The sequence below is a fragment of the Pimephales promelas genome, chromosome 4 (assembly GCF_988280905.1).
Source record: "Pimephales promelas chromosome 4, fPimPro1.hap1.1, whole genome shotgun sequence".
Lineage (NCBI taxonomy): Eukaryota > Metazoa > Chordata > Actinopteri > Cypriniformes > Leuciscidae > Pimephales > Pimephales promelas.
Genome location: NC_142772.1, coordinates 44,379,839 through 44,391,893, shown reverse-complemented (window position 1 = coordinate 44,391,893; position 12,055 = coordinate 44,379,839). Strand labels below are relative to the sequence as shown.

General features: G+C 36.4%; 2 protein-coding genes across 2 annotated transcripts in view; one reads left to right on the top strand and one right to left on the bottom strand.

The window, feature by feature from the left end:
• Positions 1 to 8,018, bottom strand: part of prodhb (proline dehydrogenase (oxidase) 1b) — a 28,307-nt gene extending 20,289 nt beyond the window's left edge. The window contains exons 1-4 of the mRNA XM_089130563.1: positions 7,627 to 8,018; positions 6,010 to 6,218; positions 224 to 258; positions 10 to 144 (exon numbers count right to left, since the gene is read on the bottom strand). Coding sequence (XP_088986689.1) covers positions 10 to 144; positions 224 to 258; positions 6,010 to 6,218; positions 7,627 to 7,899 — 652 coding nt within the window. The 5' untranslated portion in view covers positions 7,900 to 8,018. The remainder of the gene's footprint in view (positions 1 to 9; positions 145 to 223; positions 259 to 6,009; positions 6,219 to 7,626) is intronic.
• A 1,648-nt stretch (positions 8,019 to 9,666) lies between these two features.
• The window catches only part of scarf2 (scavenger receptor class F, member 2), a 41,853-nt gene continuing 39,464 nt past the window's right edge, over positions 9,667 to 12,055 (top strand). The window contains exon 1 of the mRNA XM_039658945.2: positions 9,667 to 10,424. Coding sequence (XP_039514879.1) covers positions 10,270 to 10,424 — 155 coding nt within the window. The 5' untranslated portion in view covers positions 9,667 to 10,269. The remainder of the gene's footprint in view (positions 10,425 to 12,055) is intronic.

The following is a 12,055-nucleotide window of genomic DNA, read 5'->3' as shown; positions in this document are numbered from 1 at the left end:
GTCTGTTACCTGAGGCTTTGATGCATTTCAGGAAAGTCTCCATGTGCTGGTCGCATTTCTTCTCATCGGCATAGAAATACGTACGAGGGCTCGTCACGCCTTCACGGCGATGGGCTGTGAACTTCTTCTCCCGTTGGTCAGCTCCTTAATGTCGAAAAGGGAAATTGACCTTTTGCTTCAATATTACAAAAGAATTGAAATGTTAAAAGGTGCAGATACTCACCAGGGCTTTCTTTCTTTGATGTAGACACGCAAGATCTATCAAAAGAGAGAGAGAAATTGACATTTTTAATAAAACAGGGGACTAATGAAACAGACTACTTGTTCTTTAGGTCTTTTTAGAGACCTTTAGCCAACAAAATGAAGAAACAGCAGTTTCTGTAGAGAGGAATCGATAAAAAGTGCAGAGGCTGCTATGAAGTCACTTTACTGTGGTGCACTTCTGCTATTTGTTTCCCTTCTATATTTCAGGGTCAGCACTTAGAGTCACACACTGACTCCCGCCTGATGTCTATGCTTATACCCATGCATCTCAACTCTCTGCTGTGCTACACTGACGCTCAGCCCGGACATTCAAACCAACTCAAAGGTTAGACGGCCACATGGGGCAGTGATTTGTTTAGATTGAGTTCCTGTGATCTCCAGTCCTTCCCTATCCACCCACACCGGCACGTTTATTTGGCATGGGGCGGCTCGGTGGAGACAATGTTTTGACGTTCCAACCGGAAGGAACGTTGAAATGTTGACGGGGTCATTAGCGGACAAACTCAAGCCCTCCCAGGTGCCGAGTGCTCTTCTAAACAAAACAGAGATATACAGGCAACATATGACACAGCAAGTCAACAGGTGTTGACCAGGATCTTACTGATTTTAAAGTGTACCAGAGACAGTTAGATCATCACTGTCAACATGCAGTCACTGAATAGGAATGGAAAATAAAATAAATGTATGTTCAATGTGAAACTTCTTGTTTTACCTCAAAGAAAAGAAATGCAGTGAAAATGCAAAAAATGTGAATATGTAACGTATTAAAATTGTAGTATTTGTTGTAATTAATTATGTATGCATTATGTATGTATTATTAATTATTAGGAATTAATTAAATTAATAATGATCATGATTACTTATCTATCATTAATATTGATCATGATAACTTACTTATCATTAATAATGATCATGATTACTTACTTATCATTAACAATGATCATGATTACTACTTACTTATCATTAATAATCTACATGATTACCTCTTATCATTAATAATGATCATGATTACTTTTCATAAGATGGATGGATGGAAATTATAAGTTTATATTTTCCAAAAATATTTACAATATGCACACACACACACACACACACACACATATATGAAGAGTGCCATTTGAAATTTTCTTCTAGAATGATCATTATCAAGCTTGTATATTTAAGTTCAGTGATTTCACTTAAATGGCAATGATAATTACCTATTAATTGTTATTTAAGTGAAATTACTGAACTTAAATATACAAGTTTGATAAAAATCATCATTAAAGAAGACAATTTCAAATGGCATTTAGAGGCTTTTGCATCTGAACTCTTCATATATACAAAATAAAAAATAAAAGATATATATATATATATACACACACATACATGTATATATATATATATAAAATAAAAAAACAAAAGATATATCTATATATATATATATATATATATATATATATATATATATATATATATATATATCTCTTTTTCTATCTATGTATCTTATTTTTTTTTCCCAAGCAAAGAGATTTTGTGGAATTGTCTTGGGCCGACATCAGCTGAATGTTACATAGCAGATAATTCCTAGATCAATACAAGTCAATTACAGTTGATTAATGGTTGTTATTATTATAATGGCAGTCTGCACCAAACCAAGACATACCAATAACAGTTTATTCCTCGAAATGATACAAGGCAGGAATGTCATCTGAGAACTCATGGAATGATCAGCCAGGGTTCCTGCATATTAGAAGGCAACCTACTCAAATGCCACATCCTCCAGCATTCTCCCTCTAACACCCCCTTGACAATGCAGAAAAGCCAAGCTGAGCACTCTATTCTGTATAACAGCATTACAGGATCCATTGGGGTGGATGTTAATGCAATATTGATAGGGGCAGAGGCTCTAAAACACACATCACGAACATAAATTAGCTTTTATTAGCCAGTGACCAGCCAGGGTCCTCTGTGGTTGTAAAGAGCATTTCCAATAAACGCTCCATTTCAGCTCGTTTCTTCAGTGAGGTGAGTGACCGTGGTGATTCAGCGCCCCTCACAGGCGATGAGGAGAACTGCACTTCTCTCTGCAGAGCAATCTGACAGGGACGCCTATAAAATTACTCAGACGTCTGACAGCCGCTTTCAGAAATGAAAGCAGTGATGTGGAGGAGAAGTCCATTTATTGGATCTTACTCTGTATCACTGGCTTTTCCTCATGATACAAATGGCATATCATCTATAGGCTATCTCCGTCTCTCTCTTCCTCTCAGTTCTCAGGCAATACAATTTCATTTATATTTCCAGCAGGAGACCCTCGGGTATGGCTGTGACACTCTGTAATTTACAAAAGGTCAATGACAAGAACAAATGAAGTCATTTTTTTAATCAAATGTCAAAACGTTGACACAGCTGTTGAAATGTAGGGGATACTAATGGTTAAGGACCTGGGCTGGTAATATAAAGGTCACAGGTTCAGTTCCAGCTTGGAATGAATGACAAAGAGTTCCCCTTCAGAATTATTAAGAACAAATCTCCAACTAGAGATATGGACAAACTGCATTTCTAACCACACTACACCTGCAATTAGTATACAACAAATTGCATACATTGAAAACTCTATCTCCTGTTTGCCAAATAATATGTGTAAATGTCCCAGTAATGCTAACAAACAGGAAATAAAGCATATAAATGACATTTGAGAGCATATTTTTAAAAAGCAGGGCATTACTAAATGGATGCTTTAGTTTTATATTATAGTTGTATTATTGCTCACTTGTTCCGCCAAACTGTTGTAGAAACGCAATATCACGAGTCGTGCGATATGGCTGTATATCAGCAGACGGTGATCTTGCTCACATACTTATTTTGGTTATTTTATTTTATTGTTGTTATTAAAAATAAGAAATAGAAGCAAATTACAAACAATAGGGCAAATATATGACCAAAAATATGAATTAAATTAGGTTTTCCAAGAACAAAAGGTTTATTTAACATGTAGTTCGAAATAGTACAAAAAAATATAATAATTTAAAATGTAAAAATAAAACACTGCATAGTCTTTATTGTATAAAGCTACAAAAGTTAATCAAGTTAAGTTATTTTATCTTTTTTTGTTTGATTAACATTAAAGGGGTCATATCATAAGTTAATATGATTCTTTAGGGTCTAAATGAAAAGTTTGTAATATACTTTGATTTAAAATTCTCATTAGTATTGTGAGAAAACACTCATTTTACCAGGTCAAAAACAGCTCTGTTTTAAAGGGTTAGTTCACCCAAAAATGAAAATTAAGTCATTAATTACTCACCCCCATGCTGTTCCAACCCCCGTAAGACCTTCGTTCATCTTCGGAACACAAATAAAGATATTTTTGATTGGATCTGAGAGCTGGATCAGTCCTGGTTTAAATATTCCATGTGCCTACAGCGGCTCAATTATAAGTTTATCAAGCGACGAGACTACTTTTTGTGCGAAAAAAACATAAATAACGACTTTATTCGACTATTCCATTACTTCCTTATTGGCGCATGCGCGAGAACTGAGACGAGGACGTTCTCATTCGTCTACTTCTTGTTACCGGCTGCTCACCGCTTAGGAGTTTTACCGCCACCTACCGTATAAGATGATGATCCATATATAAGGCGCTCCGGATTATAAGGAACACTGTCGTTTTTTGAGAAGATTAAAGGCTTTTAAGTGCACCTTATAGTGCGGAAAATATGCTAATTGAAAAGCGTATGTACAGCGCGCATCTTCCTCTGCTTGTAAACAGAAAGTTTTGCGCTTCCAGCTATATCAGCACATCATCTTATACGGTAGGGGGCGGTAAAACTCCTAAGCGGTGAGCAGCCGGTAACAAGAAGTAGACGAATGAGAACGTCCTCGTCTCAGTTCTCGCGCATGCGCCCATAAGGAAGTAATAGAATAGTCGAATAAAGTCGTTATTTATGTTTTTTTCGCACAAAAAGTAGTCTCGTCGCTTGATAAACTTATAATTGAGCCGCTGTAGGCACATGGAATATTTAAACCTTTTCTTTAATGACTTTATGGGCCGTCAAGAGCCAGTCCCTTAGGCAGTCTATCTAGGACTGATCTAGCTCTCAGATTCAATCAAAAATATCTTTATTTGTGTTCCGAAGATGAACGAAGGTCTTACAGGGTTGGAACAGCATGGGGGTGAGTAATTAATGACTTAATTTTCATTTTTGGGTGAACTAACCCTTTAAGTACGCCATTTAGGTGCATGTGTCTTTAAATGATAATGAGCTTTGCTTACTCCGCCCCTCTGTTCTTTGGCCATTTTGACACAACACACGTGGGGTATTATATATTTTGGAGAAAGAATGGCAGCGGGAGTCTCTGAGGAACCATCTGTGCAACCATCAATTTGATTTTTTGACCTTTCTTCTTAATCAGTAACAGACACCGTCACTGAAAATTAGAAAATTTACTCCCCCTTGTGCCAATCCAAACCTGTAAGCCTTTTTTCATCTTCATCTCATTTTCATCTATTCGATGAAATTTGAGAGCTTTACATCAAAACTATCTCTAACGATAGACATTTTATTGGCTGTCGCCACAATATCTACAGTATAGCATCAAACCACCCAACCATAACTGAAACTATAACTATTAAACACGTTATTGTTCATTTAAATAAAGTTGAATTAAAAAGGAAATATACATTTTAGATGAAAAATGAAACAAAAATGTGAAAAGGTGACCAACTAGCCAGGGGAAAATTATATAAGTCTAATTACTTCTCAAAACTCCAAAGTTTAATACATAAGTCAGAAGTTTGTTCCAAATCCTAAGTGACTTATTTGGGACACACTCCATATCTCTCCATGTTTTGTCAAATAACAAGCAAATTCTTTTTGGTTTTCTTTTTGTTCAAGCTTTAATTAGGGGTTCCAGGCTCCACATTCCCCCAATAATTCACATTCATGGACAGGGATTTGTTCAAATTCCTAACCCTAAGTATGTACAACAGAAACAGTGATGCTTGTTATAGAGAAACAGGTCTAAACCGATTGTCTCAATACAGTATAAACTACTGTAGAAATAAAGAGCAGTGTTTGTTTGCATGTGTTCCACGAGACCAAATTCCTAAACAGTGAGCGTGTTGATGTCCTGAATATAAGCCAATCAGACACAATGGGCCTCTACCAAAACAACCAATGAAATGTCTGCACTTTGTTTACATCTGTGACAACAGATCAAATCTCAGGCTATTTCTGTGAGCTCTCGGCATGAGCACAAATCACAGCATGGCCATTAACCTCCAGGCCCTCTACCGAAAAGTAGTTAGTTTGATGCAAAGCAAGTCTTAAAGACCAATTCAGACCAATAGATTTTCAGATGCACACTGCCATGCAAACTAGGAGGGCCAAGAAGTTTTCAAAACACTTAAGTATTCACTAAACCTGCAACTAGCAAAAATTCTTAATGAGCTGCTTTAAATTAAGCACTATAGCTCTCTATGGAGCAAAATAATTGCATTCATTTATATTCTGGTGTGATCTATATCACCGGTTTATTTATCTGGCCCTTAATTGGTCAAGTCTGGATCATGTTTTCTGTGAATAAATGCTTGCAGACCAGTTCAAATGTTGAGTAACTGTCTCCTATATAGACGATAGGCACCATTATTTTGTTCAATTGCTCACAAATCTTTCCATTCACCTTACCTCCGATCGATGGAAGCAGCTTAAACACGGTAGTTTGCGGATGTAGGGACCAGAACTACAAGAGACCACTTACTCCATCTCTTTCCTCTCAGCTTCTTCCTGTGAGAGATCCTCTTCTACACTATAATCCAGCACAGCTCCCACTCCATACGCTTGGTTCTTCTGCACTACAGGCTTGATGGACTGATGGTCCTCGCCCGCCACAAACTGACCGTAGAACGTCAACTTCATCAACTGCTCAAACATCTTCTGTCCTAACAGCTTTCTGCTGAGATCTATTATCTGTAGGAGACAGAAATCAAATTGTCAAAGCATGCACAATGCACATGTTATAGTATGATCTGATTTCATTTTTTAGCAATATTTAAAGGGATAGTTCACCCTTAAAATTTAAATTCTGCCATTGTTTACATAACCTCAGGTTGTTCTTTGTTCTGCTGAAGACAAAAAGTATATATTTTAAAGAATGTTGGTAGCCAGACAGTTAACGGTAGCCATTGATTTCCAAAGTATTTTTCCTACTATGGAAGTCAATGGGGTCCATCAACTGTTCAGTAGCAAATTTCTTTAAAATATCTTCTTTTTTTTCAGCACTGGTTTGATATGTGAGGGTAACACCCAACATTTTCATTTTTGGACTCATTAATGGTTCATTTTGATGAACGAGTTCGAACAGGAGTCACGAACGCTCATCACAAAATAGAGCAAGGCGAGCATTTGAGCTTATAAAAATTCTTTTTTTTTTTTTTTTTAAATGAGCGATTGTTTCACTTGATAAGACCCTTATTCATCGTCTGGAATCGTTTAAAGCCCTTTGAACAGTTTGCAGTTTGCACTGAAACTGTCTTTTGGACCTTGAACCGTTTGGTTCCCACTGAAGTCCATTTTATGGAGAAAAATCCTGGAATGTTTTCATCAAAAACCTTAATTTCTTTTCTACTGAAGAAAGAAAGACATGGACATCTTGGAGTAAATTATCAGCAATTTTTTTTTTTTATTTAAAGTTAACTACTCCTTTTAAGTGGTGTCTTTAGGCCGTGTGTCCACCAAAGCGTTTTTCCACACGCCTGGCGTATGTTTTCTAATTGTTTTCAATGGGAGCGCCGCGTTTTTTAAACGCCATGATCGTACAGAGGCGCTGAGCGTTTTTTTCACGCTGAAGCGCCGAGCGCCCATCGTTTTTACTGGTCGCTGGGAGTTGAAAAACGTTCAACTTTGGATAAAACGCAGCGCTCATCACTGTCACTTTTTACCCAGCCATTCAATCACAGTAAAGGAGGGGTGGGACTAATACCACACCGACCAACTGTCACAACATTCAACTGCTGAGGATATTCTGTATCATAGCAACGAAACGTCTCAACGGAAAAAAACGCTCTCAAGCCAAGCGCCCAAAGCGAGCGTCTAGCGTTTTCAGCTGGATAAAAACACACGTCCTAAAGGTTTAAAACATTTGGATATGTCTCTGAGGTTTATTCTATCCTTGCCAGTTGACAGTAACTCTACACTCACTAACCACATGACTTCTTTCCTGGCAAGGTGCCATTCCTGTCAATCATCCAGGACAATCATCTCACAAGATAGAGGATTCCTCCAATACAGGAATTCATGGAAGTCTGTCACATATTGTACAAGACTCTTTATGAATGCATTCTATATGCATTAAATACATTAAGTTAACGTTACATACCTCTTTATTCGAATCAACCAGGACGTCATAGGTGCAAAGTTTGAAAACTACCAAGCTTCTCAGTAACTCAAGGGTGTCTTTGCTCTTGTAGGCTTCTTTGGTATGTTCAAAGTCAATGGAGATGTTGTTACTGAAGGACACATGCTCCTCTTGAGTGTGTGTTTTGGTTGAATGTAACGCTTGCACACTCCGTTGATAACCATGAGTGGAGATAGCAAAACTCCTTTCACGAGTCGCGAACGCAAAAGCTGGAAGAATTTTGCGGAGAGACATCAATTCAAGACTTCTTTACTGACAATGTGCAAAAAACATAGGCTAACATAGGCTAGATCGCCTGGTGTTTTTTGGAAACCACTCTGTCCTTGAGCACACGCTACCTGTGTCGATATTCAAATCTGGGCTCACTGATTGGTACAAATCCCGTGACGTTCCTGTTTACTGACGTGAACCCACGCAAACATCAGTTTTATAATTCTGATGTGTTAATGAATATTAATTTGAATAACATAGAGGGTTAGGCAACACAAATAATATACAATGTGGTGATGTCAATACACCGAGAACAAAAATCGATACAAGGACTGTTTATTGACTCTTGCCTTTTTAATCTTTTTTTTTTTATTTTTTATTAAGAACAATCTTAATACATTACAGACATTTATGTATACATCAAAATTAACATATAACATAGATATTACAAAGTCTTTCATACTGGGGGGTATTGTAAACTTATATAAAGATATTATAATATTTGCATATTTTCAATGTTTTAATTGCTTTTTGTTTCATAGAAAACCGGAGTGAATCAATATAAAGCTCAATTTCTTTTCTAAATAAAATAAAATTAGTTTTTTTACAGGAGAATTTGCATTTATGAATATAAAATTTTGCCATTAATAAAATGAAATTAATTAAATAATTCTGATTGTGCTTAATTCTACTCTTCTCCCAAATAAAATATGTTTCCAAAACAACATAAATTGGTCATCAATGTTGCCTTTTTAATCTTGCTGTTTTGCTTGTTGACGTACGTGACGTGACATTTTGTTGTGCACGTTTCATGAAGTTAACAGTGGGGGGAGCCGTTGTATTGCCATTTCACTTTACAAGACTGAGGGTAAAGATTTAACTAATCTGACAAAACTTCTGGTGACATCCACAACTTATTCATGAAAAATAATAATAGCTAAGGATTTTTTATGTATTTATTCAAAAAGAGTTACGTATTTATTTATGATAGAGAGAGACGTTTGAATTTTAAAACTGTTTATTTAAACATATACTGAATCACTAAAATACAATAAAATACAATATATTATACCCATGCTATGCTGCAGTGTGCTTATGTAAAACAAATCTTAAAATCAGTAAAATAAATTGACCATCAGACATCACCAGTTGTCCCATCTTCTCATATTAGTGTGAAGCACCATTCACACACCATTTAAACTCAAATTCAAGTCAATTATTTGTGATTTGATCAAATCTGTGTTCCACCCCGAATCTCTATTCTCAAAGCAAGAATTTGCATTTTGCACTGCACAAAGTTTTCCCCTCAGCAGCCATTCTACAGGTTTTATAGATTTTATCCAACTATACAATTATGTTCTCTCTCTGGGATTTGTTTAAATAAAACTATTTGATTTATTCGTTTGGTTGTGTTTACCAGCCTATTATACTATTTAAATGTATAAACCACTGTTGTAGCTAACTCCTCAATGAGGCGTGCATGCGCTCGTGCGCCGCGGGCATGTTTGACGGAGGTTAGTAAGGGAGGCTGGAGGGATGCATGGTTTAGTCCTAAACATATACTAAACCATGCATCCCTCCTGCTTTTTTTAGTTATCCCCCTCAGCAGCCATTCTACAGGTCTGATAGCTTATCCAAGTTCTCTGTGTGTGAGAGGGATTTGTTTAAATAAAACTATTCGATTTATTGGTTTGGTTGTGTTTACATATGGCGTGCATGCGCTCGTGCGCGAGCATGTTGACGGAGGTTATAAGGGGGGCTGGAGGGATGCATGGTTAAGTCCTAAACATATACTAAAGTCACACCCACTCGATGAGGAGCTGCTCCTGGTGGTTTCGGTTAGAATTGGGAAAACCGCTGCACGCCAAAGAGAGCAGGCGCATCGAATTCCCAAGAGCCGGAGCCAGAGATAGGATCACTAATTAAGAATTTTCCTTCTGAAAAGAGAACAACGACCGTTTTAAAGTCTACGTGTTTTTTCCAAAATGGACGCACATAAAGTTTTGCAGACGTTTTTTCTTTTCTTGACATGCCTTGAAGCAGCATATCCTCTCTGAAAATCTACGTTTTGGAAACAACGGCGGGAATCTCAGGGTGTCAGAAGTTTCCAGCAATGCAGCAGTTACATCCAGCAGTGTTTGGAGCGCTTAATAAAAGCAGAAGTTCTCCTCAGGAACTGGGGCTGGACGGAGGGAATAACTGTTTGGTTTTATAACTTCTGTGCGCCCTCTCCTCCTCTTTTCTCTCCTCTGCCTCAGCCTTTGGAGTCTGAAAGAGTGTGGATAAACTATTTATGCGGATAAAGTAACTTACAAACGCTTGAAGTCGAAGGTTTTGAGACTAAGGTGATACAGAATATCCCGTCAGAACTTCTAGAGTTTGTAAAAGAAAGGAATGCTGAACAGAAGAGGCGCATGGAGAGATGCTGTTTCTTCTACCATGGATCTAAAGGGCACTTTAACGGTTTTAGTGCTTTTGCTTCTATGCTTGTGTCCCGTTTTCAGTCAAGAACTCAATCCAAAGGGCAGGAACGTGTGCAAAATTCCAGGGTAAGTTGGATGAATAACTTTTAGGGGAAAGAACATATTCTGCAAGATATTTAGCAAACAAGCCGATATGGAAATCCAATTCTAGTGCAACGATTAAAAATTATTTCTGTGAACTTCAAGAAAACAGTAATGAAAATGAAAAAAGAAGGCCTACATTAGCCTAAATTAAGAGCTCAAATTAAAAACGATAAAGTCTTTTATGTTTGCTTTAAAGTTAAAAATAGGTCCAAGTGTTTGTCATTTCTGATTGTGTTGTTTTTTTGTGGTTATAAAACTAATGAATTATAGCCTAATATGAAAGTGCACAGAAAATAGTTATTCAGCTTTTAAAACTGTAGGCCTACTTAAATTTTTTTTTTTCTTCTTCCTTTTTTTTTTCTTTGATGACGTCCCAAATAGTAAATTATTTGAATCGGATGTGTGTCAGTCACCCGGTTTCACATCTGGGTCACTCACACATATTGAGAGATAGAGGGCGACACCAATTACTCTGAAGCATTGAAGTCGTGGCATAGTTTTTACATACTGCACAAAAGCCTCAAAATGAATAATAATTAAGTTAATTGGTATTACAATACTTCTAAAAGCCCATAAAAATGCATGTAAACTAAATCTGGGGTGGGGGGTGGTATGCATCATTTGATATCATAGAACTGGTAATAAACCAAGGCCTACTTAGTATTTTAGAGAGTTTGAAACGGCAAGACTTACAGAATGATCTGTACAGTTTCACACTCGTTGCAGATTCTAAACTCTTTTCTAACCTAAACACAGATAATCATCAAGGGTGTGACATCTAGTCACAACAGACTATATCCATGACCTACTTTTCATTCCAAGTAGAATAGATGAAGTCTAATCACATTGATCAATATTGATGTGCAAATGAATCAAAATCAGAAGTACACATTTACAAATACTGTAAATGGATGGATGGATAATAGCTATTGTATTACTGATATCAGACATTGAATTTAAAAATGAGGGATTGTTTTTGCCTTTTCGAATGCACCCATCTTAAAAAAACTATTAAGTATAAACAACTATTTATGTTTTATAATTAAATTTCAGCAAGTGACCCAAGACAAAAAGTGTTGCCCCTTCAAAGAAATGACCTGCATACACTTCTATTCGAAAGTTAGGTTTGCATTTAAAAGATGTCTCTTATATGCTCATGAAGGCTGCATTTATTTAATCAAAAACAAAATGGGTGATATTGTTATTAAAATAACTGTTTTAAATGTCATTATAATATTATAAATGTCCTTAATGTCACTTTTGATCAATTTAATTCTTCCTTGATGGATAGAAATATTAAAGAGATAGTTCATCCAAAATTAAAATTATGTCATTTATTCACCCTTAAGTTGTTCCAAACCTGTATGGATTTCTTTCTTCTGCTAAACACAAAGGAAGATACTTTGAAAAATATGGGTAACCAAACGGTTGATGGGCCCCATTGTCTGCCATAGTATGGAAGAACAAATGAAGAGTTCAGATGCAAAAGCCTCTAAATGCCATTTGAAATTTTCTTCTTTAATGATGATTTTTATCAAACTTGTATATTTAAGTTCAGTAATTTCACTTAAATGGCAATGATAATTACCTATTAATTGTTATTTAAGTGAAAT